The sequence below is a fragment of the Labeo rohita genome, chromosome 20, assembly GCF_022985175.1.
Source record: "Labeo rohita strain BAU-BD-2019 chromosome 20, IGBB_LRoh.1.0, whole genome shotgun sequence".
NCBI lineage: Eukaryota > Metazoa > Chordata > Actinopteri > Cypriniformes > Cyprinidae > Labeo > Labeo rohita.
The window spans coordinates 23,818,680-23,846,534 of record NC_066888.1 but is presented as its reverse complement, the minus strand read 5'-3'; the positions used below and the strand labels follow the sequence as shown (position 1 = coordinate 23,846,534).

Below are 27,855 nucleotides of genomic sequence, written 5' to 3'. Positions count from 1 at the left end.
CCTTGAGGTACCACAAATTCTTTGGATTTTCAGCATTTTTGTGTATTTGAACCCTTTCCAACAATAACTGTATTATTTTGAGATCCATTTTTTTTACACTGAGGACAACTGAGGGACTCATATGCAACTATTACAGATGGTTCAAATGCTCACTGATGTTTCAAAAAGAAACACAATGCATTAAGAGCTGGGAGGGTGAAAACTTTTGAACAGAATGAAAAAGTGTACATTTTTCATTTAGTACTGCCCTTCAGAAGCTACAGAAGGTTCTTACATGTTTCCCAGAATACAAAATAAATTAAATTTACCCTGATCTTCAAATTCAAAACGTTTTCATCCCCCCGCTCTAAATGCATTGTGTTTCCTTCTAAAACATCAGTGAGCGTATGAACCTTCTGTAATCATACAGTGATTGTTGGAAAGGGTTCAAATACACAAAAATGCTGAAAAACCAAAGAATTTGTGGAACCTTAAGGATTTTTTTGAAGAACAGCAGGCAGTTTAACTGTTCAGGACAAACAAGGGACTCATGACCAACTATCACTAAACAAACAAACAAAAAAAAGTATTAAGAATCAAGCTTATGTAAACTTTTGAACGGGATTGTTTTTGTAAATTCAACTATTATTTTCTCTTGTGGACTATATGTAAACATCTTTTATGTGAAATATCTTACTCAGGTCAGTACTAAGAAATGAATCTTCATAGCTGTATCACCTGGAACCTTTTTCTAAAGAACTTTTTCCAGTTTTCCAAAGAACCATTTTAGGTGCAAATGCCTTTCAAAAATTCAAAGTCAAATCTCTAAAAGTCCATTTTAACTAGGCTCATTCATTCAAATACAAAAACAGTTGTAAATTTGTAAGATAAAGTGTCTGAACTCCAGTTTGTGTATTTATAAGACAGAGTTTATTGCACTTTTAAATAAACCGTCTCCAGCCATTTGAGAAGCAGATGAACTATCACAAGAAAGACATCAACTGAAATGTAAAGTCAGTTTTAAATGTTGAGAACCAGATACTGTAGAGATACATTTATCTTTAAAAAAAAAGATTAAAAACTTTTCCCAAGCTAATTTTGCAATCCATTTTATTATTCTTTCTCCCACTGTCATTATAATGACTCAGTACACAGCTATAAACACACTCCCCCTCTATGTAATCATTGATGAAGTCTTTTTTTCCAATTGCTCCTCATTTTAAGGTCTTCCTGAGCTTCAAATGGCACAAACTGCACCATTGGGAGTCTTATAACATTTGTACAGACATAAATAACAAGAACAGCACAAATACAATGTGGGGATGTTTTTGCAAGAGCTTTATAACACAGAATATCACACTGGAACAGCTTTGATGATTTGTTGAACTTGACTCTTTTTTTAAACATTTGATTCCAGAAAATCATACAGCAGATAAATGTTACTTAATATTTATGTTTATCAGCTTTTGAGATGTTATGGCACATATGAGTGACCATGCCTGAAATTAATAATTTCACAGTAATGGTACTGTAAACAAACAACCTCATGATTACTGTAAAAGACAACAATTATACAGTCTACAATCAATACAGTCAGAATAGGACATCAGAGGTATAATCTGTAAGACTGATAATGACCTGTGTGGATATTCTTTTAAATTAGGCTGAAACAAAGTTTGATGAATTCATTCAGTCCTGGAAAACCAGTAACATGATCATGCACGCTATGATATTTTAATGAGTTGTCTGAACAGGGAAGATTGCTACTTTTCCAAAAACTTTGTGCAGATCACTCCCCTGAGAGAGAAAAGGTTGCTGTATAAAAATATTCCAATCCAGTATACAAAAATGTTACATTCTCAAGTATATTTCCATATCAAAATGTAGCAATGAGATGTCAAAAATGCATTTGAACTTTGTACTTGGGTTTACAAAAGACTGTTAAATTCAGTCCTGCAGTAAAATGACATCCACATTGTCGTGAACTCCTTGCAATAAGAGCTCGCCTTCGAATGTGATGATCTTCTTTCGCTTGGCCGCTTTCAGCGTTCCGACCAGAGCTTCAAAGAGGTTGGCGCACTGGTCATCATTAAACAAGACTCCAAATTTGACGCTTGTCTTCCCATCTGCGTCTGTGAGACAGTGAGAGTGGTCAGCGGTCGCTCGAAATCATTCATGAACAACTCTCAATGTCTTATATTAACATTTATGTACTTAATGAAGCACCAAAATAATATAGAATCAGTTTTAGCAAATCGACAGGTTATATAATATACAATATATCAGAGCATATTAGAATGATTTCTGAAGGATCTTGTGACACTAAGGCTGGAGTAATGGCTGCTTAAAAATTCAGCTTTGCCATCGCAGGAAAAAAATAATATTTAAAAATATATTAAAATAGAAAACAGCTATTTTAAATTGTAATCATTTTTCACAATATTAATGTTTCACTGTATGTTTGACCAAATAAATGTAGCCTTGATGAGCACAAAAGAATTCTTTCAAAAGAGTTGAATTACTTTCAGCCACCAAAGTGTATAGACAGATAGATCGGTTTAATGAATTACACTACCGGTCAAAAGTTTTTGAACAGTAAGATTTTTAATGTTTTTTTTTTTTTTTGTTTGTTTTTTAAGTAGTCTCTTCTGCTCACCAAGCCTGCATTTATTTGATCCAAAGTACAGCAGAAACAGTAAAATGTTGAAATATATTTACTATTTAAAATAACTGTTCTATTTGAATATATTTTGAAATGCAATTTATTCCTGTGATTTCAAAGCTAAATTTTTAGCATCATTACTCCAATCACATGAATCTTCAGACATCATTGTAATATTCAGATTTGCTGTTAAATATATATATATATATATATATATTATTATTATTATTATTATTATTATTGTTGTTGTTGTTATTATTATTATTATTATTATTATTGTTGTTGTTGTTAATAACAACCAAGTATATTTTTTTCAGGTTTCTTTGATGAATAGAAAGTTCAGAAGAACAGCACTGATCTGAAATAAAAATCTTGTGTAACATTACAAATTGATCAATTTAAAGCATCCTTGCTAAATAAAAGTATTATTTCTATAATAATAATAATAATAATAATAGCTTTTGAATGGTATAGTGTATAATGTTACAAAAGCTTTTTATTTCAGATAAATGCTGATCTTTGGATCTTTCTATTCATCCAAGAATCCTGAAAAACTTTACTCACCTGTTTTAAATATTGATGATGATGATGATGATGATATTATTATTATTATTATTATTATTAATAATAATAATAATGTTTCTTGAACAGCAAATCAGAATATTAGAATGATTTCTGAAGGATCATGTGACACTGAAGACTGGAGTAATGATGCTAAAAATTTATCTTTGATCACAGGAATAAATTACATTTTAAAATACATTCAAATAGAAAACAGTCATTTAATAATAAAAAATATTTCAAAATATTTTTGCTTTTGCTGTATTTTGGATCAAATAAATGCATGCTTGGTGAGTAGAAGAGACTTCTTTAAAAAAAAAAAACAACAACAACAAAAAAAACATAAAAATACTACTGTTCAAAAACTTTTGACTGGTAGTGTATATTTAGGCCACCAAACCAATAAGCAAATTTGTGACCATGATCATATAAACTTTTTTGTAAAGTCGGTCAGAATGTTCTTCCATTGAATCACAGGTTACTCTTTGAAAATGGGAGGTACAAAGACGTTTTAAAATTCAAATTCATGTAAATTTTCAAGTTAACATTTAACTCAGATTTTAATAATATAATCTATAATAGGGAAAACAGTCAAAAAGAAGCATTTTCACTGGTGGTCTCAGACTTTATCTCTAACAATGATGTTGTTAGGGACTATCAAAAATAGTACAAGACTTACTTTTACTGCCCAGTCGACGAATCTCATCAACGAGCAGTGTAACTTCATGTTCCACATTCATTTTTGTCACTGAAAGTATACATGCATGTTAATACTGTACACGCCTCGGCCTCGCTTTTTTAGTTACTCTATACTGTATTTCTGCATTAAGTCATTAAAGTCAAACAATGCCGATTCAAGTTTGAATATGTGAACATATTACAACAACTGCAACTGGAACAATAAATAATAACTCGCTTAAATCGTCCTAACCATTCTTATGTGGATCACAACAATAAACACATCCTGAATAAATCGCTAAACTGATTTAGACACTCATTTTGCACTTTAAATGCGCCCTCTCTGGACGAGTTGAGAATTGCAACGCCGCACCCTACCGGCTTATTGCAGATGCTGACCACATAAAGACTATAATTACTTATCTTGAATTTTGATTAAGAAATTATTACGCATGGCCTGTATGATTAATACCATACCCTAGGTTAAACATAATGAGGCATAATTAATAAACGGCTGCACGGCTTTCACGGAACACGAGGATTATCATTTGATCAAGCAATGCGGAAGTACTAGTCTGAGCACTGAAAGTGAACGAAATGTGTGAAAAATCATCCCGAAGCATATTGTGAATCACACAGTATTTGAAATCGATCACCACACTGATTTAATTCCCTAAAGTACACATAAATAAAAAAATCAAACAAACACTTTTTGCGTAAATCCATTCACGCCGCATTAAAGAGGCTTGCATACAGATTCTGGGTTATTAATCCATAACTCCATTGGGAAAACATGTACTCGGATAAATAATTCATTATAATAAAAAACATTTAAAAGCAGTTATATGTTCAACCTACTTACCTTTGTGGTGGTTTTGTGCCGCCGCTCTGCTGACTATAGGCTGATTGAAATGAGAAAGCACTACCATAGATGGCTTTGTGTGTTTGACGTCACATTAAACAGCCCTCTTTAGATTAACCTAGTTACTAAGTAATTTACTGACCTTAAGTGAATTTTTTTAATTCATTTGGAATGACAAGGCTCCTAATAGTGTGTTGTTGAGCGGTGCAATATCTAAACAAAATGTTTTTAAGAGCTTCTGGACGTTATTGATTTGATGCTACAAACGTAAAGGATATGTAAAAAAATACTGACATTAAAAGTAGACATAACAGATTAAACGGCTGTTTTAAGGGATATCTGTAATTCTAACAATGTAGGACTAATTCTTTGTTCTAAAGCTTGTTTTGACAATAAACTATATCCTTTCAAATGTTTAGTTTGATGGGTAAATAATACAAGTTATACTGTCTTATTATTTTAATATAATCAAATTTACACAGACATTTGAATGAAAATGCTGTCCATGCATAAATGTTTAAACTATATATGAAATTTTATTTACTAGACACCAGATGGCAGTAAATAGCAATTTATTGCTGATTACTGCAATTACGGTGATGCTTGGTTTATAGCCAAGTTTACTAAATTATTTTTGTGTATTCGACAATTCGACGTTAATATAATATTAATGTGTATTTATGAAAATGGGTAAAAATTATTAGATAGACTACAAGTCAAAAGTTTTTGGAAAGTAAGATTATTAATGTTTTTTAAAGAAATCTCTTCTGCTCACCGAGTCAGCATTTATTTAATCCAAAATACAGTAAAACGAGTAATATTGTGAAATATTTTTACTATTTAAAATAACTGCTTTCTATTTGAATATATTTTAAAATGTAATTTATTCCTGTGATCAAAACTAGATTTTCAGCATCATTACTCCAGTCTTCCAAAATTATAGAAATTAATATTTTTATTTAGCAGGGATGCTTTAAATTGATCAAAAGCGATGGTAAAGGCATTTATAATGTTACATAAGATTTCTATTTCAGATAAATGTCGTTGTTCTGAACTTTTTTTTATTCATCAAAAATAAATAAATAAATACTACTCAGCTGTTTTCAACATAATAATAATAATAATAAATGTTTTTGAGCAGCAAATCAGAATATTAGAATGATTTCTGAAGGATCGTGTGACTGGAGTAATGATGCTAAAAATTCAGCTTTGAAATCACAGGAATAAATTACATTTTAAAATATGTTCAAATAGAAAAAGGTTATTTTAAATAGTGAAAATATTTTACTGCTTTTGCTGTACTTTGGGTCAAATAAGAAACATTAAAAATCGTACTGTTTAAAAACATTTGACTGGTAGTGTAGAGATAAGATAGATGCGTACGAAAACGCATGCGTACGAAAAAGACGGGCGGTCTTACGCAAGTAGCGCGTCTTCTGACGTAAGCTATGTTTGTTGACGCCCCCTTTGCTGTGGGAAATGTGGTTTTAGGTGTCAGACGCTTCTTTTGTAGTCTACAACGTATTACGTAAGGGGGTCGGTAACTACACCGACCAACCGGCATGGCTTAAAAAAACGGCTTCGCCTCATATTAAAGGTCGTAGTCCTGTCTAGTACAGTGTAAACACATAAAGAGCATGCACTCCTGGCTCGTGGTTCTTTGGGAAATCGTTGTACAATTACTTTTATAAATATTTTTTTCAGTGGGAATCAGAGGATACCTACAATGTCTACTGTACAAGAAAATTCGCGGTGGCCCCGAGTGTCAAAGTTCACTCTGTCAGCATGTGCTGCAACTGTTGCAGAATTAGGTAGCTAAACATCCTTTCTAGTTTTTAGTTTTCAATGTTTAGTTAATATCTACAGTATATTTTCATAATTAATTTAAAGTGCACATATCTGTATTATACAATTTTTATTTTAGTCACATTCCCTCTGGACCTTACCAAAACCAGACTTCAGATACAAGGTGAAGGCGGTTCGCGGCGGCATGGTGGAAGTGTACAGCCTCCAAAATACAGGGGCATGCTAAGCACAGCTATGGGTATAGTGCGAGAAGAGGGGCCCCTGAAACTGTGGCAAGGGGTCACACCAGCTATTTACAGACATATAGGTAATATTGATTAATTGCAATGAGCTTCATTAACAAACTTGCCTGAATAAATAAGTGATTTAGTATCGAGCTGGATGTATTTGAATCCCTTCTGACCTTTGGAATTCCTCATTTTTAGTGTATTCAGGCGGCAGGATGTTGGCTTATGAACAGCTCAGGGAATCTGTCTTGGGAAGATCAGAAGATGGCGTTTTTCCAGTATGGTGAGGGAAACATCTGTGAAATATGAACCAGCACAGTGATTAAAGTCTAAATAGATGGGATCAGCATGTGTTCTGTGATGTGTATAGGAAAGCAGTGATCGGCAGTATGATATCAGGTGCCTTGGGCCAGTTCATCGCTAGTCCAACAGATCTAGTGAAGGTTCAGATGCAAATGGAGGGCAGGCGCCGTCTGGAAGGGAAGCCACCAAGGTGAGGCACAGATTTAAAGGAATAGTTCAGCCTAAAATGGAAATTCCTGAAAATGTACCTTCAGGTCATCCAAGATGTAGATGAGTTTGTTTCTTCATCAGAACAGATTTGGTGACATTCAGCATTACATCGCTTGCTCATCAATAGATCTGCAGTGAATGGGTACCATCAGAATGACAGTCCAAACAGCTGATAAAAACATAAAAATTCATAATCCATACAACTCAAGTACATAAACGAACATCTTGTGAAGTAAAAAGCTGCGTGATTGTAAGAAACAAATCCATCATTCCAGTGTTTTAACTTTAAACCGTCATTTTTGGCCAAAATACGAGTTTATAATCCATAATGAGGATTACAGAGAACTAACGGTTTAAAGTTAAATTATTTGAACCCTTTCTAAAAAAGACTTTATGTTTATGAGATCCATCTTTTCACACTGAGGACAACTGAGGGACTCATATGCAGCTATTACAGAAGGTTCAAACGCTCACTGATGCTTCAGAAGGAAAAACAATGCATTACAAGCCAGGGGGTGAAAACTTTTGGAATTTAAAGATCAGGGTAAATTTAACTTATTTGGTCTTCTGGGGAACATGTAAGTATCTTCTGTAGCCTCTGAAGGGCAGTACTACATGAAAAAAAATATGATATTTAGGCAAAATAAGAAAAATGTACACATCCTCATGCCATTCAAAAGTTTACACCCCTGGCTCTTAATGCATCGTTTTTTCCTTCTAAAGCATCAGTGAGCATTTGAAACTTCTGTAATAGTTGCATATGAGTCCCTCAGTTGTCCTCAGTGTGAAAAGATGGATCTCAAAATCATACAGTCATTGTTGGAAAGGGTTCAAATACACAAAAATGTTGAAAAAGCAAAGAATTTGTGGGATTTGATGGATTTTTCTGAAGAACAGCAGACAGTTCAGCTGTTCAGGACAAACAAGGGACTCATGAACAAAAAAACCCCAGCTGTACACAGTATTAAGAATCAAGTGTATGTAAACTTTTTTTTATAACATTTTTATAAATTCAGTTATTATTTTCTTTTGTGGACTATATGTAAACGTCTTTTATGTGAAATATCTTACTCAGGTCAGTACTAAACAAAAATAACATGCATTCTGTGTGATTCCTCTTTATTTGGTAAAAAATAATTAACATTTTGCACATTCAGCAAACTTTTGACTTCAACTGAAAACTCTCATTCTGAAATTTTTGGACCCTCATTCTGATGGCACCCATTCACTGCAGAAGATCCATTGGTGAGCAAGTGATGTAATGCCGAATTTCTCCAAATCTGTTCTGATAAAAAACAAACTCATCCACATCTTGGCTGGCCTGAGGGTGAAGTAGATGTTTGGGTGAATTATTTCTTTAATTCATCCCTGACAGAGTGCATGGGGTTTACCACGCTTTTACAAAGATCATAGCAGAGGGAGGAATACGAGGCCTTTGGGCTGGATGGGTTCCCAATGTTCAGAGAGCTGCACTGGTCAATTTAGGAGGTACAGTTGTCAAAACTTTTAGAAATCTATTCGCAACTGACTTTTGGTAATGCATTAAATGTTTTATTTCACATTTAGATCTCATGACGTATGATACCGTGAAGCACTTTTTACTGAGAAACACCTCCATACCGGACAACAGCATTTGTCATGGATTGGCAAGGTGAAATTCTGTTAGACTACTTGTGTTGACATACATAACAATGTCATGTTCAACAGTTTGTTCCAAAATATTTTTATAGCATATGCTCAGGATTGGTCGCAGCTACTATGGGAACACCAGCTGATGTGGTGAAAACTAGAGTAATGAACCAGCCACGGGATTCAAATGGGAGGTTAGTTTCAAAGCTAATATGTATTTAAGTGAAACGGTTATTTAGTTTGTTATAACATTTTTATCATTATATTTGCAGGGGTCTTCTTTACAAGTCGTCTACTGACTGTCTAGTTCAGTCGGTGAGAAAAGAAGGATTTTTTTCCCTCTATAAAGGATTTCTACCAACTTGGTTTAGAATGGTGCTTACTTTAAATTTGAGTTTATTCAAGTTTTATTGTCTTGTGTTGCTATTATAACTCTGTTTTTGTTTCCAGGCTCCCTGGTCTTTGACATTCTGGCTTACATTTGAGCAAATGAGACGAGCAATGGGCATCAGCTCATTTTGATGATGTTGGACCTAGAGTATTTTTTGTACTTTGTCCCCAGAAAGTTTCTGAGATGAACATTCCAGACCTAATTTTTAGGTGCGAATTCAGTTGTATGCAGGTACACACTGCAGGACACGAATATGAAGATTTAAGTTTAGATTGATTGCTGTATGTCTTGGAGAAAATAAAACGGTGCTGCAATCATTCAAGCCTTTTTTATATAAGAAAATGACAGTTGTTCTCTCTCTCGTTCTCTCTCTCCTTTTTTTAATGCTTGTAAGAAATATTTTGCTGGAAAGCAGTTTTCTGATTTTGCAGAAAAAACATCTTAAACCAGCCTAAGTGAGTTTGCTGGTCTTAGCTTGTTTAAACTGGTCTCCCATTTGGTTATTTTATATTATTATAGTGTTTATTCACTTTTTAAATTACTTTATATTTTTATAGTTTTCATTTTAATATGAGTTAAAGTTGTAGTAATTTTGTGTGTTTTTGTCATTTTTCCAATTTTGTAATGTCTATATGTGACCATGGACCACAAAACCAGTTATAAGGGTCAATTTTATGAAATTGAGATTTATACATCATCTGAAAGCTGAATAAATACGCTTTCCATTAATTTATGGTTTGTTAATATAGGACAATAAATTAAATTAAAAATCTGGAATCTGAGGGTGTAAAAATACTGAGATCAAATACTGAGAAAATCGCCTTTAAAGTCGTCCAAATGATGTTTTTAGCAATGCGTATTAAGTTTTGATATATTTAAGGTAGGAAATTTGCTAAATATCTTCATGGAACATGATCTTAATATCCAAATGATTTTTGGCATAAAAGAAAAATCGATAATTTTGACCCTTACAGTGTATTTTTGGCTATTGCTACAAATATACCTGTGCTACTTATGACTGCTTTTGTAGTCCAGGGTCACATATACATGTTTATTTTAGTACATCAAGTTGAACTAAATCAAAATGTAAAATAAGAGTGTACATTTTTTAAATGTTTAAGTAACATATCGTTGTACCTTTATCTTACTAGGTTTTCTGAAATGTGCATTAATTATTTAGTCTTTTGTAATATAATTTGAATGCATACACTACCAAAAGATTTAAACATTATGATTTTTAATGTTTTTAAAGAAATCTCTTCTGCTCACCAAGCCTGCATTTATTTGATCCAAAGTACAGTAAAAACAGTACATTTTTGAGATTTTTAACATTTAAAATAACTGTTTTCTATTTGAATATATTTTTAAATGTAATTCATTCCTGTGATCAAAGCTACATTTTCAGCATCATTACTCCAGTCTTCATTGTCACACGATCCTTCAGAAATCATTCTAATATGATGATTTGCTGTTCAAAAAACATGTATTATTATTAGTATTATTACTATAATTTATTATTATTATCAGAGAAAGAAATTATAGAAATAAAAACATTACAAATCTTACAGTTCAAAAACTTTTGAATTGTAGTGTATATACTTTTTCTGTAAAAAGAAAAACATGGGTTGTTTTGAATAATCAAATTCTTGTTGGTATCCACTTTATTTTCCCCATAAGAGTGGGTGCAGCCATTTGTATATTTTTGTGTCTGGCTTCCGGTCTCATCCACTTCCAGCTATTTTTAGCTGCACAAAAAGCTCGTTTTGCTGCTTGATATTGCAAACTGGCGTGTCTTACCATATTATTGTAATGCATTATCTTAATTATGAACACATTATGAACACACTAGTTTGTAGTGCAAACTGTTTTACCGTTTACTGCACTTCGATATTCATCTCGTTATTTGGCGGATTATGAACCGGACATCTAACACATTACCACAAAACAGCTTACTTCCGCACTGAAAAATAAGGTGGATAATAAAACGTGCATTTTTGAGTTATTCTAATGTGTGAGGCAATAAAGGTGTAGTTACTTTAGTTCCATTAGAAAAATTGCTGCTCACAAAATATTTACAATAAATCTAGCACAGCTTTCCATGCAGAAAAACATTGTAACCCAGTCTTTTTTGTCTTCAGCCGTATAGTTTTGTGGTTTTGGTTGGTCGCCCAAAAACATACATAAAACTATATAAAACCATAAAGACGTCTTCATTGTTATATTAATTTAGACATTATTGATCGGAGTCCTCAAACAAACACTAGAGGGCATCCAGTCAAACATTTTAGTGAGGTGAGGACATAAACCCGGAACGTAAACATGAACGCTGACTGTGTCATTTCCGGTCTGGCTATTTTCACATTTAATAAAATGGCAACGCCGAGTAGTGGCACGTCCAGGCGTTTAGTCCAGTATGTGATCGTCCGATCAGACCTGATCCACACTTTATCATGGCCTTTAGGAGCGGTTATAACTCAAGCCTGTCATGCGGCCACTGCTGCCATTCATTTACACTACAGTGATCCTGATACTCAAGAATACCTGGCAGAACTGGACAGCATGCACAAAGTAGTGCTGCAGGTTAGTACTGCAATTACAGCACATGCACCACATGCTTCTGTCCCTGCAGTGCTAGATAGGATGGGAAGTGTTATATAGTAGTTTTTGATTTCTAATTGTTAACAAATAATATTAAAGTCATTAAATGAATGAACAACTGACAGATGATTTCATTCAATTAATATATGTACACATTCTATAGATCTAAATGTTAAATATTTCTTCCCGCAGGCACCAGATGAGGCTTCTCTCTCCACTCTTTCCAGCACTCTACGGGATAAAGATATTGCACATAAACTATGGATGGAGCAGCCAGAGAATATCCCCACATGTCTGGCATTGAAGCCCTACCCTAAAGAAACTGTGCAGCCCTTTCTAAAAAAGTTCAAGCTTTTCAAATGAATTCTTTATGAATTGTATAATATATAAACAAACTGTTCAGAATGGAATGTGGCTGAATGAACCTGCTAGAACAGCCTTACCGTCATATCTTTGGTTTACATCCACATTTTGTGTCTTGTTGTGGCAAAATGTTACTCACTGAAAGTTAGTTATGTAAATTCTGTAATATCTGAAATGAAAACTGAATGTCTTTATTTTGCATTTTGATCATTTTGGGTAATAAATGTCATCGGTGTGTACAATATAATCTGAAAAAATACCAAATGTTTTAAAAATGTATGACGACTCATTTGAAGGGAATTCTGAAATATGTATAATTTAACAAATTAATCGTTTAAACTAAGACTTAAGATGTATGTGCTGGTGTGCTATAATTCTGGACTGGTTTGTTAAGGTTTATTTGTGCGGTGGGAGTTACATCGTGACCAGTGATGCTTGATTCTCAAGAGAATGACTCTCTTGAGCCGCTCTTTTTAGTGAAAAGTTACATCGCGACCATTTAAACTCAAAAAAACCTTACGAGTCGGTTCTTTTTAATGAATCAAAAAGTTGCTTTGTGACCAATGAAGTTCGATTTTTAAGTCAATGACTCCTTTGAGCCAGCGAATCAACAGGATACATCGCGTCCAGTGAAGCTTGATTCTCGAGAGAATGACTCTCATTAATTGGTTCTTTAAATGAATCATAAGAGTTACATCGTGACTTAGTGATGCTCGATTTTAGAACGAGGTAGCCTAACGATCCGGTTCTTTTAGTGAATTAAAGTTATACTGTGGCCGATAAAGTTCGATTTTCGAGTTAATGAATCCTGTCAGCCGGTTCTTTTAAATGAATCAAAAAGGTTACATTGCGACCAGATTCTCGAGCCTTAAGAATCGGTTCTTTTTAAATGAATCAGAAAGTTGCATTGTGACCGAAGAAGTTCGATTTTTAAGTTAATGACTCATATGAGCTAGTTCCTTTTAATGAATCAAAAAGTTACATCGTGGCCGAGTTCGATTTTAGAATTCTTATGAGTCGGTTCTTTTTAGCGAATGAAAATGTTACATTGCAAGAAGTAAAGCTTGATTCGCGAGGTAATGACTCTCATGAACCAGTTCTTTTTAATGAATCATATGATGACCAGTGATACTCGATTCTTGAACGAAAGAGCCCTACGAGTCGGTTCTTTTTAGAAAATCAAAAAGTTGTGACCAATGAAGTTTGATTTTCGAGTTAATGACTCCTATGAGCCGGTTCTTTTTAGTGAATCCAAAGTTTGAGGGAGTGACTCTCGTGAACCAGTCCTTTTTTAAATGAATCAAAGTTATATGGTGACCACTGTGATGTTCGATTCTTCAACTAAAGAGCCTTACGAGTCAGTTCTTTTTAGCAAATCAAAAAGTTACATTGTGATCGATGAAGTTTGATTTTTGAGTTAATGAATCCTATGAGCCTGTTCTTTTTAGTGAATCAAAAGGTTACATTGTGACCAGTAAAGCTCGGTTCTCGAGGGAATGACTCTCATGAGCTAGTTCTTTTTAATGAATCATATGGTTACATTATGACCAGTAAAGCTCATTTAGTGAATCAAAAAGTTACATTGTTACTGCTGGAAGTTCAGTTTTCAAGTTAATGAATCCCATGAGCTGGTTGTTTTTAATGAATTATAGTTACATTGTGACCAGTGAAGCTCGATTCTTGAATGAAAGAGCCTCAGGAGCTGGTTCTTTTTAATGAATCAGAAAGTTACTATATGAACTATGAAGTTCGATTTTTGAGTTAATGATTCCTATGAGCCGGTTCTTTTTAGTGAATCAAAAGTTTACATCGCGACCAGTGAAGCTTGGTTCTCGAGGTAATGACTCTCATGAGCTGGTTCTTTATAATGAAGCATAAAGTTACATCTTGACCATTGATGCTCTATTCTCAAATGAAAGTGCCCTATGCATCGGTTCTTTTTAGTGAATCAAAAAGTTGTGACCAACGAAGCCTGATTTTCAAATTAATGACTCCTATGATCCAGCTATTTATTTGATAGTTAATCAAAAGATTACATCCTTACCAGTGAAGCTTAATTTTCGAGGGGATGACTTTTCTGAACCGCTTCTTTTTAATGAATCATGTTGACCAGTGATGCTCAATTCTTGAACGAAAGAGCCTCATGAGCCGTTTTTTTTTTTGTGAATCAGAAAGTTACATTGTAATCAATGAAGTTCAGTTTTCGACTTAAGGAATCCTATGATCCATTTCTTTTTAGTAAATCAAAAGATTACATCCCGACCAGTGAAGCTTAATTTTCGAGGGAATGAACCATTTCTTTAGGTGTGAACCGGTTCTTTAGAAGCGTGAAAGTTACATACTGACCAGTGATGCTTAATTCTCAATGAAAGAGCCTCAGGAGCCGGTTCTTTTTAGTGAACCAAAAATTACATTGTAATTGATGAAGTTTGATTTTGAGTTAATGACTCCTATGAGCTGGTTCTTTATAATAAATCATAAAGTTACATTATGACCAGTGAAGCTCGATTCTCAAACAAAAGAGCCCCAGGAGCTAGTTCTTTGTAATGAATCAAAAAGTTATATTGTGACCAAAGAAGTTTGAGTTAATGATTCCTATGAGCCAGTTCTTTTTAGGGAATCAAAAGTTTACATCACGACCAGTGAAGCTCGGTTCTTGAACAAAAGAGCCTTACGAGCCAATTCTTTTTAGTGAATCAAAATTACATTGTGGCCAATGAAGTTTGGTTTTTGATCTGATTCTTTTTTAGTAAATCAAAAGATTACATCCCAACCAGTGAAGCCTAATTTTCAAAGGAATGACTCATGAACTGGTTCTTTTTAATGAATCATAAAGTTACATCATGACCAGTGATGCTCGATTCTCGAACGAGAGCTCTACGAGTTGGTTCTTTTTAGTGAATGGAAAAAAGTTCGACTTATGAAGTTCGAATTTTGTGTTATTGACTCGTTTGAGCCGGTCTTTTTAGTCAATCAAAAAGTTATATAGTGAACACTGAAGTCTGATTCTCGAATGAATGACTCATGAGTCGGTTCATTTTAGTGAATTGCAAACACTTAGGAATCAGTTTTACAATTAATTTGAATTATTAAATCGTTAATGTTAAACGCAATTAACCAAGAACTGATCATTTATGTTGTTCTTAAAATTAGTGAGAACCACCTGACTGGTTGGTTCATATAACAAGTATTGTTCCATCAAAAGAATACTTACTGCAACTGTTACTGAACAGTTTAAATCGTTTACCATTCCCTAGATATAAAGATGGCACTTGCAGTCCTTTTTTACATGGTGCTTTATTGCAATGTGTTGCATTCTCACATTCATGGATGTTATAGAGATTTGTTAGTCAAAGCATAATTTCCTTCAAGGTATGTATCTTCACCTTGGAAAAGCAACAAAGGGGCCATATGCACGAGGTGTGAGTGAATGTTCCTTTTTTGTCTGAGTGTAAGTGTATGCATGTGTGTGTGTGTGTGTGTGTGTGTGTAAATGTATGTGTAAACTTCAAATCTCAGTTTGAGCAGCCACATAATTCCATGAAATGGACAAGAAAAATAAGACTGATTCAGTAGATGCGAAACACAGTTTTGCAGCCCGCAGGACAATCCTGCAGGTGCTGGACCCAGCATGTGACTGATTGTCTACAACGTCCTAAGAAAGGTAGGATTCTCCAGATAAACCTGGATATAGAGAAAACAAAAAACAAAAACATGACAAAACATGCAGAAGTCTCCCAGATACATCTTCATTCATAATGTCCCACACACAGCTGCAATGATACCTCTTAAGAAAAAAAAAAAATAAAAAGTTCACAAGTATTATACAAAACTGGACAAAATGAGTAAAATGTATATATCTATATATATTTGTTTATTTATATTAATTTTACAGGTGAAAAGTGGAACCTTGCCTCAGGAGAACGAGCGCCGTTTCAGTGGAGCTACAAACACGTGACTTCCCTTCACCAGTACAACTAATATCTGTATATTAATAAGGCAGCACTTACAAGATGCGAAAAATCTCAGGTAAACAGTAGCTACTGTAGATGATACCGTGACATCTGAATGACGAGGATAGTGTGTGGTGGTCGATACGTAGGATTCGCTACTATGATGTGAGGAAATGCAGATTGTACGGCTTTGCATAATGGTTCTTAGCACTTGGCACCGAGCGTGCGAGGCCTGAAAGGACAGACCGCGATGGACAGAAAGCAGTTCGATGAGGAATGTCTTCAAAAGATAAAGCCAGGGAGGGCAAAAGGGAGGTGGAGCACCTGAAGAAGATAGGCATAGTTAGATCTACGGTTCTGCAGCAGAAAAAACACCCATGTAGCAAAGGCTCCGCTACCCTGCTCTTTCAAGGGATCCGATGACGAGGGCCTGACGAGCCAAGTTCTTCCCGAAGAACCTGAGACGCGTTTGGAGTTTTCGTGGAAAGCGAAAATGGCGTTTCACTTTTTGCGAAAATACATTCAGGGGGGGGGTTTTCGTTTTTTTTGTTTTTTTTTTTGTCGTCGTCGTCTTTTTTTTAACTTCTGATTTAAACATGGCCTCTTTCCTTGTAATTCATGTATAAAGTGCAAAACTAGATTGTATTCCTTGCAAGTTCCTGGTACATTTAGGTTTTTAGTAAAAAAACGTCATGTAAAATACAGCAAAAGTCTTACAAAGGTCAGTATAAGAAAATCCTCATAAACAAGAAAACGTTCATCAAATGCTGAGGAGCAGTCCTCTATGCTGAAAATATGTACAAGAGGCACCTCAAATTTGGTATAAAGAATCCAGCTAAATAAAGTCAAATATCCAAGTGTAGTTGCATCAGTACGGTGTTCTCGTTTTTAGCTCAAAACCACTCGTTTCGAACTGTATCCTTGAGTTAAAAAACAAAATAGAGGAAAAACAGGAGATACTAGTCAGCATGCATTGCTAGAATACTGCATTCAAAGCAATAATCCGTGTTTTGAGTGTCAGTTGAGTGTCATTTAACCTCTGAAGGTGCATAGCTAGCGGTTAGAAATCGGTCTTCCTGAAAACAGTGACTTAAGTTCCTCCAGAGGAGGCATTTGCATGTTCGGTAGATCGGTAGCGAGACTGCGGAACGTCTAGGGGAACAATGTCAGACCAAACGGTAGTGTTATAAACGTGACTGGATACGGGACGCCTATTCAGGAAAAAACTCAATGCTACATTTGTCCAATTGCATGAACCTTGCATATGATATGGATCTTTTAGTATCTTGAAGCTTTGGTCATATTTGCGTTCTTAAGAGCGTTTACACATGGCAAAAACTACATCAGGCAGTTGACGAAACCCCCACTACGACAGGCCGGCGCCGTTCTCAAACCAAGGTTCCACTTTGTCAGAGCTGTTTAAACTTTGACAACAGAGAAATTAAATAATATGGCCTTTTTTTTTAAATTAACCCGTACAAAAGCCAGTCCATGCTGCTTCTCCCTCAGCAAAGTCACATTCAGCAGTCGCTAAACCATTCTCACATATAGAGCAATCTCAACACCCACAGGAAAAGTTGCAGGTATTCCAAAAAAAGATAGAAAGAAAGAAAGAAAAAAAAAATTAAAATCAGGACATTTGTCTTGTTTTTCCATTTTAAACACCAGATATACAGTATTAATCACACACATACACGCTTTCAGACAGCCATACACATCTCAACAAAAAAAAAAAAAAAAAAAATAAAATAAACAAAACAAAATGGAAGCAAGTAGTTATTACCACAAACTCGGAGCACTACATTTTGTTGATTCTGAACAGATACATATTCACATTTATCTGTTATATACACAATACTTTGATAATCCAGGTTCTGAATAGTTCTATTGTACCTTGATGTTGTGAACTGTCTGTGAGAGCCGTTAAAAAACGAGAAACCATAAAAACATTATTAATAGGCGCTGTTTGCTAGTTTGGTATATTTGGCATAAACACGGTAGTGATGACAGGTAGGGTTCATTAAATGAATCTTATCCACTGCGTAAAAACCATTTTATCTATACAGGAATGCCTGTTCCCCAAAGAGGAGGGCAGAAATGATTAATTACGATAGCGTCTGCGTTTTCTTCTTTTCCGGTGAGCCAAAAACACAGACGACTTATAATGTCAATTCATTTCGCTTTTTGTAATGTCTATGTACATTAATATATAGCAAAAAGTGGCTCGATCTCAACCCGGCTGAATTTCGAAGACGAATGAGAATCTGCTTGAACATTTTTTTCCCGTGTAAGGACGATCTAAGCTGGTGTAGCGTTGGAGAAAAAGAGCCATTCTTTGTATACAGAGCACACGCACAAAGACACGGCACTTGAACTCCACGGACCAAAGAACACTGTTTAAGGAGAACGAAAAACGTGAGGGGGAGACGGTCACGCATGCAACGCGATTTTGTGGGCATGTTTTTTTTGTGGCCATGTCAATTTGATATCTCGATGTTTAGGTTCGAATCAAAGGTGACTAGTAGGTAAATGAACAAAGGATAATGCTGATGAACAGTGTCTGACTGGGCAACAGTAGTCTTATGAGCAGTCAAAGAGCTGGAGAATGCAGCCGACGGTGCGGACGTTGCACGAAACAACACCTCGCTCCTCTAGTCGGGAGAGAGCACCTGTGTTTTTGATGAGCATCCTTGAAACTGTGTAGTGAAAATCAATGTACAATCTACATTTTTGCAACAGAGGGTTTGTAACATTTACTGGGGTGTTCGATAACCAATAGCAATCGTAAAAATTCGAGTCTCTATCATAGTGACGTGCGAGAGCGCGCGAGACCCCCGCGGATGATTACTTTTGAAAATAACAAAGACAGATTCTCAAAGCCGTTAAAAAGGAACTGGCGCGTTGCCTGTAATTTGATGTTTCTGTTTTGAAAGGAAATTACAAAGTGTGAGCTTGTCCCAACTTTGTCCGTTTGTGCTGTACAATAATACCAACCTGCACAACACGTCGCCGCAAACAACACTGATAGGCTGAGTTGACCCTAAGTGGCTCGTATTCACAGCTGCTGAGGGGGGAAATGTGTAGGACATTGTTAAAAAACGTCTGCTGTTTCAAAACAGTGTAGCCAGGAAAGCCTGCGGCAGACGGATACGCACTACAGAGCAGTCTCCCATCCTGGCGATGCTTGTTCTGAAAACGACAACAGAGAAAAACAAACGAACCCAAAACAAAACAAAAAAAGTTAAATGACAACAAACAGAACAGACTAACAAATAAAAAGAGGTGGGAAATTCCTCCCATCATCAGGCACTGCTGAGGAGAGCCTATCAGTCACAGATCCAGCTGAAACTGAGCAATATACCATGAACGTAGCAACACAGCCTGCCCCAGTTTCCGATCCCGACCAATCCGAGCTCAGCTGCTGCGCTGCTCTCCAAGAAGCACTGCAACGTTGGCCTGACCGACAGGACGTGTAGCCGGCTGAAGCAGCAGGTCCTTGTTTTTTGTGTTTTTTTTTAGTTTTTTACAGACTTGGCAAATTCTGGAACGTGATCTTTTCTCCTTTCCGGAAACTTTTAACGTTTAAAAAGGTGACCAGGAATGAGCACTTTGTCGAACGGCTATGAAACCTCACAAGCCTGGGCCCAGACACCGACCCTGCAGATATACTGTATAGAAACCAAAGGTGAAGAATAAAAATCTCTACATGTGGAGACAGTCCTCTGGCAGACACGGTGGGCAGACGGCTCACTCGGTCAGGAGCTGCTGGAGGAGGCTCTTCTGCTGAGACTGGGCTGTGGGGGGCCCGTTCGGGCCCTTCTGGGACCCGATGGGCCCCGACTGGTTAAGGTAGGAGTCACTGCCCACTAGGTTTACCGTGCACTGGACATCAGCGAACACCTGAACCTGCTGTACCTGAAAAGGGAGGGACCGTCATATATGAGTTTTTTGAAAGAAATTAAGATTTTTAATATAAAAAGTATATAAAAAGTTGTTCTTTTTAACTTTCTGTTCATCAAAGAATCCTGAAAAAAAAAAGTCACGGTTTGCACAAAAATATTTGAAAGAAATTCATATTTTTATTCAGCAAGGATGCATTAAATTGAACAAAGCTGACAGTTAACATTTATAATATTACAAAAGATATATTTTTTAAATACTCTTTTTAACTTTCTATTCATCAAAGAATCCTGAAAAAAAATGTGTCACGGATTGCACAGAAATATTTGAAATAAATGAATACTTTTATTCAGCAAGGATTAATTAAACTAAATTAAACTGACAGTTAACATTTATAATATTACAAAAGATTACTTAAAGTTATTTTTTTTTAACCTTTTATTAATCAAAGAATCAAAGAATGTGTCATAATATTGCACAAAAACATTTGAAAGAAAGTAATACTTTTAATCAGCAAGGATGTATTACATTAAAAAACTGACAGTTAACATTTAAAATATTACCGTTCTTTTTAACCTTCTATTCATCAAAGAATCCTGAAAAATGTGTTATTGTTTTCATAAAAATATTAAGCAGCACAAGAGTTTCAAGCATTGATAATAAGATTTTATTTTATTTTAAAGCACCAAATCAACATATTAAAGTGATTTCTGAAGGATCATGAGACACTGAATACTATTTTAATGGCTGTTGAAAACTCAGCCTTGTCATTACAGGAATAAAGGACATGTATTAAAATAGAATACTGCTATTTACTGTTATTTAAATTATATTCATAATATTACTGTTTTACTGTATTTTTGGTTAAATAAATGCAGCCTTGGTGAGCTTTTTTCCTACAAACATTGAAAAAGTCTTCCAGATCCCAAACTTTTTAATGGTAGTATACAGTGCTATTATCAACTAAAATCATAAAAAACAAAACATTCTCATTACTTGTAAAAAAAAAAACATGAACTGAAATATAATAAAATATAAAAAATAAACTTACTTTATAAACATTCTACATCAACTTGTTGACAACATTTCTAAAACTAAAAATAAAACTATAAAGACATATTATGATGAATAAAATTATTCAAATTATACAGTAGATTATTCATAAATTTAATTATTATTAAAAGGATTCAATTATACAAAATTATTACACATTTAATTTATAAATTTAAATTTAATTTGATTTAAAATTAAAATGATAGCAGAAAAATCTGAAATCTAATCCAAAATGTTAAAAAAATATAATAAATATACTATAAATATACTGTGATACATTGGTAGTTTTTTACAGATAGTTTGTCATGTCAATTACAATAAATTGGGTAAAACAAACTAAAAAACAAACAAAAAACTCAAAATAAAGTTCTTTACTTTTTTCCACAGAAGGAAAAGAGTTACGCAGGTTTAAAAATGACATGAGGGTGAGTAAATGAAGACTGTTTTTTCATTTTTCTTTGAACTATCCCACTAAGATATCTCAAAAAATAACCAATGACCATCTTACCTGATCGTTACACATTGAAGTGACGTTGCCAAGGTTATTGTTGCCCATGCCGACAGATGGTCCAATAGGAGGTAGAGTGCTCACCGCTCCTGACCCTCCCGCCATTGACACGGTGATGCTCATGTTGTTATACACGCCTTGCTGTCCAAAGCTCTGAGAGACAGGCTGGCCTGCCTGGTTATACATACTGACACAAAACAAGACGAAATGGTTTAAATAACGACGAATACACACGAAAACAACCAAACCGCATACAGTTTTGTGACCTTTTGGTGACTGATATCAAACAACATACCTGTTGTTGGCCATGGCCCCTTGCTGCCAGTTCTTTATGTCAGGTGACTGATAACCAGGTGGAGGTTGCGCTTGCTGGAGCAAAGGACTCTGTGAGGTGGAGTTCTGAGGTGAAAGCAGGGGGCTGGTTGGACTAAGTTCAGGAGCGAAGGATGGATCTGCTTGCTGGATCATGCCTGTGAGAGACAAGTTGAACACTGACTCTTTTACATTCGCTTTTTATTAATGTAACCAGGGTGATGATAAATTAGCAGCTTGCAAATGAGACATACCAGACCCCCCAAATTGCTGGAAAAGCCCCTGCTGAACAGGAGTGTTCACAGGCCCCCCAAACTGCCCTTGAATGCCTCCCATAATGCCTTGATTTCCCATGCCCCCCCTGGCAGGCAGCTTAGGGTCCAGAGGTCCTCCCATGGGGTTAAAATGGCTCGGGGAGGTAGGGGTGTTTCCAGGTACAGCGTTATAGCCTGGAGGAAAGCCGAACTGCTGCTGCTGCGGCGGCTGTTGCTGCTGGGGGCCTTTAGGAACTCGCTGAGCGCCCAGAGGTCCTGTGTTTATCCCCTGCCTCATCAGCATGACCTTCTGCTGCAGAAGCTGCCGCTGGCGGTGCTGGAAACTATAAAGCTCCCGTTGCCGCTGGGCCATCATCTGAGCGTTGAGCGGAGGCTGTGTGAGAAAAGACGGAGATATCATTTTCATTGACAGTCACATACATACAGAAATACAAACAATGATTGTGAAAGTAAAAATGCACAGATGCATTATTTTGACAGAGAAAATATCTTCTGTACAACAGGAATAAGAATAATGTTTTTATACACAATTTTTAAACAAAACACATTTTCTTGTAAATCTACATTATCCATGTCCCAAAGTACAACTTTTGTATGAATACATAAAATATATTAGAACAATTATTTAATATACAAATATGTATATTAATAATCCAAATAATACATTAATAATAATAATAATAATAATAAAAAATTCTCTCACTTAAGTTATTACAAAAACAGCATAATATATAAAAATAAAGAAAAAAATATTAATAAATCATTAAAAATTAATATAATTATTATTAATTAATAAATAACATTAAGATTTGTATTAAAATATGAAACATTTAAATGTAAAACTATATATATGTACAATATTACACTATCTATCTATCTGTCTATCTATATGACTTTAATAATCCTATTAATTGTTTCTTCAGAATATTTATAAAAATAATATAAATATAATTTTGCTTTAAAATAAATAAATTAAAAAATGAACAAACAAAAAGCAATGGTTGCATGGGCAGTATATAAAAAAGTATAAGCCATATCAAAACAGAATAATAATAATAATAATAATAATAATAATAATAATAATAATAATAATAATATGTATCACTATCACTTTAAATTATTACAAATATATCAACATAAACAATATATAAAAATACAGAAAAATGATAATTTAATTAATATTTAATTTTTATTATTAAATAATACTACCAGCTTATTTATAATAATCAATAATACAATTTAGATTTTTATTACAATATGAAATATTTAAAATTATATATATATATAATTTTTTTTTTTTTTTTTTTATATTTATAGAATATTTATAAAAAATATGTATAATTCAGCTTTAAAACTAACCAAACAAATAAGCAATGGTGGCATCATCAGTATATTAAATAAATTATGAACCATACCAAAACTATAATAATGATAACATGCATCACTTAAATTATTACAAAAATATCAACATAAACAATATACTAAAAAAATGATTAAAGAAAAATGATTCCTCTCTCACTCTCACACACACAAATAATTTTTATTAATAAATACTACTAACCAGCTTATTTATAATACTAATACTATTATCACTATTACTACTAATAATAATTCAATTTTTATTACAATATAAATAACATAAAGGTATAAACTACAAATGATTTAAAATTGAAAGAAATAAATTCTATCAATGATTGTGTCCTTCAGAATATTTATAAAAAAATAATATATGTATCATTTTGCTTTAAAACAAACAAATAATAAACATTGGTTGTATCATCAGTATATATATAAAAAAATATATATATAGATATACGTAATTACGAAGCATACGAAAACTAATCAAATCAAACCGAATTGTGACCAAGATTTAAATCTGAGATAACAGTCTTGAATAAATCAAACCAGTGTCAGAGCAAATGCTTGCATCCCTATAAATGACATTCATAATTTGTCTCGATGCATGTGACGCTAACCTGAGAGGGCATCTGAGGCTGCTGCATGCCCTGACGCATCCCCATGGCAACATGCCCCCCTTGTGGGAACTGGCCCATGGCCGCAAGCCTGTTCTGGAGCTGATGGAGAGAGGAGATATATCACCACTAAACAAGTGCAACTAATCACGCGTTCGCTCAGCAGCTGCAGTCCAGAAAAGAATAGGTTAGTTCCACAGCATGTTATTCGAAAGGGTGAAATCAAAAGCATTCACTGGAGCCGTTACACAGTGCAAGAAAATCCAAAAGGGGGATTTAGAAGTTGTGCGATCACATTTATTACTACACAATGAACTGAAAGCTGGAGCTCTACCTGCTGTGGGCCTTGCAAACGTTGCTGGAGCTGGAGTCTCAGCTGGTTGGGAGGTAGCCGCAGCTGGTTGGGCACACCAGGAGCTCGATTCATGCCGGGCCTCACCGTCATGCCCACGTTGCCTGGAAACGCCATCCGTGGGGCCCCGAAACTCATGCCCTGTGCTGTGCCCATCTCAGCAGGAAACTGTGAGGGTGAGGTGGGGAACTGAGAGGGGTAGCTGGGTAGCTTGGGGTCCATGGGTACAGGTGTTGGAGGCTGAGACTGAGGAAAGGTCTGGGTGACAGGTTCGAGGCAGCCACTCTGTAGGCAAGAGAGTAAACAGGTCAACATTCCGACACACCGTAAAGCGCATGAGATGAATGCCATTTCTTATAATACTAACTTGAACGATCTTGTCGATGCCCAACGCTCTGTCCAGCTCGGCCAACTCACTCTCGTCAGTGCGGCTCAAGAAAGTGACCAGCTGCTCCAGCAGGGCCTTCTCGTCATTGCAACCCTCGGGAGTGGTGGGCGGACACAGCATCTCATCCAGCGGACACGGAACACACTGCCTGCTCAGAGCAAAGAAACAAAATGACAGAGGCAGTCTATGATGACAGTTCTATGTCATGTTGCACAGCTAAGTTTGGCAGATAAGAAGAATTTGGGTGAAAGTGCAAATCTGCTTTCCTGTGACTCATGTATGTTTATAACAGTAATTGCAAACGGAAATATAAATATTTCTATCGATTCTTGAGAGATGAGACAAAACATTTGCACCTGCTAATAGTTTATAAAACAACACTTACACAGTGAGTTTAAAGGGATAGTTTATCCAAAAATTAAAATTCTGTCATTAATTACTTACCCTCATGTCAAACCTTTAAGACATTTGTTCATCACAAATTAAGATATTTTTGATGAAATCTGAGAGCTTTCTTACCCTGCATAGACAGCAACACAACTATCACGTTCAAGGCCCAGAAAGGTAGTAAAGACATTGTTTAAAAAAAGTCCATGTGACTTCAGTGGTTTCACCTTAATGTTATGAAGCTACACTTTTAGTGTGCTAAGAAAACAAAAATAACAACTTTATTCAACAATTTCTTCTCTTCTGTGTCAATCTTTGACATGCGTTCAAGAAAGTACCATAAAATTAAGGTCACATGAACTATTTTAACAATGTCCTTTCTACCTTTCTGGGCATTGAACGTTGTAGTTGCGTAGCTGTCTATGCAGCTCCTGGATTTCATCTCAATTTTCTTAATTTGTGTTCCAAAGATGAGCAAAGGTCTTAGAGGTTTGGAATGACATAAGGGTGAATTTTCATTTTTGGGTGAACTATCCCTTTAAAAAGAGATGTGCGTGCTCTCAACACATGTAAACACAATGTAAAACTAACACAAAATTAAAGCTAAATAGTAATATTTAACAAAAACTAATTAATAAATATAATATAGGCACATTACAAAATTACTAAAACTTAAATTAAATATAAAAATGAAAATATAAAAATAAAAGTCTAATTAAAAATAACAATACTATAATAACACAAGTATTACTATTATAACATTACTACTTGCTGTAGTTAAAAATATATTTAATTTCACCTTTTTATTAGTTTCGACAAAATCAGGCTTTTTTTTAATAATGTAGTTTATAATAGTTATAGGTTCAATATTTTTAGTGTATACAATAGGGATGTAACAATATCAAAATCTCACGACACAATATCTCAATGAAGTCCACCATACAATATTTATTGCAATATTTAAAAAAAAATAAAATAAAAAAGACAAATGAAGACTTGGAAAAAAAATTAAATGTACATTTTAAAGTTAAATTATTCTAATCTAATGTACTTTGAGAGCTCAAAATTAAAAGCTAATAGCCATATACTGTAAAGCAATTGCATTATAAAATAAAAAATGAATTTTTCCATCGGTATATTATTTTTGGGAGAACACAATACTTTCCTAATTTCTACACTTGAAAAGGATATTTTAAATTCAGATTGCAGTAACACTACTCATTTAAACCACTAGCTGTCAGCAATTCATACAGCACTTTTAAGCTTTCATTTTGATAGAAATGGCAGTAGAGATTTTTTTTTGACAGAAAACTCCAACTTCAGTGAAAACAGGCTTACAATAATGCATGTCACTACAAATCTAGTGAAACGCTGTCAAGAAAATAAAGCATAACTGGTGGCTGTTGCATTCCCAAACGCACACTAAACACACAGCACATGCAATAACTGTGAACTGAGCCGTTCTGAGGCGTGGAAAACACCAAAAACACGAGCTGATCGCATGAACGACGTGTGGTTTGAAACAGACTTGAGGAAGGGATTAAGCTATATTGTGATTTCGGTTTTAGTTCGTTTAACAGATACTGTGTCAAAGCATAACAGCCCAAGACACAACATTAAAGGACTCTTATGTTAGAATAAGAAGTTTAAATACATTTCAAAACTACACTTTTTTCCTGGAATATCATCATGTGACCACAATGATATTGAGATAGTTTTGCTATATATTGATAATGTCTTTACAACCCTAGTATGCAACACATGAAAAATGGACGGAAGCAAGAGGTTTCAGTAAAATATAAATTATTATGACATTCCTAAGCACTCACTCTTGAGGAGAGGATAGAGGGGCCTGTGTCTGGTTGCCCAAGCTGCTATCGAAGGTCATCGGTTCAACCAAGGACAAGGGCTGGAATTGCTGGGACTCGGGAAGCTCCAGCTTGGCCAGACCTGAATCAAAGGAAACAAAAAAAATTGTTAACGGTCTAACTTCTCTGCTTCGTTTAATAATCAAACTGTTTTCAAACATTGTGACACATTCAATCCTGCACCTGTGTTGGTGTTGAAAGAGTTGAGGCTGGTTGGATTGGCAAAGGGGCTGCTGCTCTCCTTGGGTGGCTGAAACGGGTCTGTCTGCCCAAGATCCGGCACCTGACCCTGGTTTGGTGTGGAGGGGTCACAGAACTCAAACGAGGACTGATTTGAGAGGTTTGATCCATCAGGGAATGCTACAGAAGGAGGTGGTGGAGGAAAAAGCAGAACTTTAGATAAATTAAATATTATGATTTTTTTTTATAACTCCAGTGGAACGGGCTTCACCTTGGTTTGATGTTCCTGGCGACTCTCTCTTCACATTCAACCCGATGGAAAGGTTGTCCTCATTGGGCTGGACGAGCACTGGCTCCTCGACTGATTTACCTCCCACAGCGCTTCTCAAAGTGGGCAAGAGCTGGTTCAAAGTGTCCAGATCGGTACTGGGAAACTG

General features: G+C 35.1%; 4 protein-coding genes across 8 annotated transcripts in view; 2 read left to right on the top strand and 2 right to left on the bottom strand.

The window, feature by feature from the left end:
• Window positions 1–1,302: 1,302 nt before the first annotated feature.
• Window positions 1,303–4,860, bottom strand: abracl (ABRA C-terminal like). The gene is made up of 3 exons (XM_051137819.1): window positions 4,743–4,860; window positions 3,882–3,950; window positions 1,303–2,111 (listed from the first exon to the last, which is right to left on the bottom strand). The coding sequence occupies exons 1-3, from the start codon at window positions 4,807–4,809 to the stop codon at window positions 1,927–1,929; spliced, it is 321 nt and encodes a 106-aa protein (XP_050993776.1). The 5' UTR covers window positions 4,810–4,860; the 3' UTR covers window positions 1,303–1,926.
• Window positions 4,861–6,243: 1,383 nt separating this feature from the next.
• On the top strand, window positions 6,244–10,450 carry slc25a27 (solute carrier family 25 member 27). 2 transcript variants are annotated; one of them, XM_051139196.1, is made up of 9 exons: window positions 6,244–6,553; window positions 6,667–6,855; window positions 6,974–7,058; window positions 7,146–7,268; window positions 8,664–8,776; window positions 8,855–8,939; window positions 9,019–9,111; window positions 9,190–9,232; window positions 9,368–10,450. In XM_051139196.1, exons 1-9 carry the CDS (start codon window positions 6,469–6,471, stop codon window positions 9,437–9,439), a joined length of 888 nt encoding a protein of 295 aa, XP_050995153.1. In that variant the 5' UTR covers window positions 6,244–6,468; the 3' UTR covers window positions 9,440–10,450. The 2 variants fall into 2 exon arrangements, with proteins under 2 accessions (XP_050995153.1, XP_050995152.1); XM_051139195.1 differs by having other exon boundaries at window positions 6,246–6,553; window positions 9,190–9,292; window positions 9,368–10,448.
• Window positions 10,451–11,651: 1,201 nt separating this feature from the next.
• On the top strand, window positions 11,652–12,958 carry ptrhd1 (peptidyl-tRNA hydrolase domain containing 1). The gene is made up of 2 exons (XM_051139161.1): window positions 11,652–11,888; window positions 12,099–12,958. Exons 1-2 carry the CDS (start codon window positions 11,679–11,681, stop codon window positions 12,267–12,269), a joined length of 381 nt encoding a protein of 126 aa, XP_050995118.1. The 5' UTR covers window positions 11,652–11,678; the 3' UTR covers window positions 12,270–12,958.
• A 3,050-nt stretch (window positions 12,959–16,008) lies between these two features.
• The window catches only part of ncoa1 (nuclear receptor coactivator 1), a 74,560-nt gene continuing 62,713 nt past the window's right edge, over window positions 16,009–27,855 (bottom strand). For 3 of the 4 annotated variants that reach the window (XM_051138225.1, XM_051138226.1, XM_051138227.1), the window contains 10 exons: window positions 27,690–27,855; window positions 27,422–27,598; window positions 27,200–27,320; window positions 24,963–25,131; window positions 24,578–24,880; window positions 24,247–24,345; window positions 22,250–22,643; window positions 21,979–22,153; window positions 21,684–21,870; window positions 16,009–20,137 (listed from right to left, as the gene is read on the bottom strand). In XM_051138225.1, the coding sequence (XP_050994182.1) occupies window positions 19,970–20,137; window positions 21,684–21,870; window positions 21,979–22,153; window positions 22,250–22,643; window positions 24,247–24,345; window positions 24,578–24,880; window positions 24,963–25,131; window positions 27,200–27,320; window positions 27,422–27,598; window positions 27,690–27,855 (1,959 nt within the window). In that variant the 3' untranslated portion in view covers window positions 16,009–19,969. The remainder of the gene's footprint in view (window positions 20,138–21,683; window positions 21,871–21,978; window positions 22,154–22,249; window positions 22,644–24,246; window positions 24,346–24,577; window positions 24,881–24,962; window positions 25,132–27,199; window positions 27,321–27,421; window positions 27,599–27,689) is intronic. The other variant, XR_007829950.1, reaches the window with a different exon arrangement.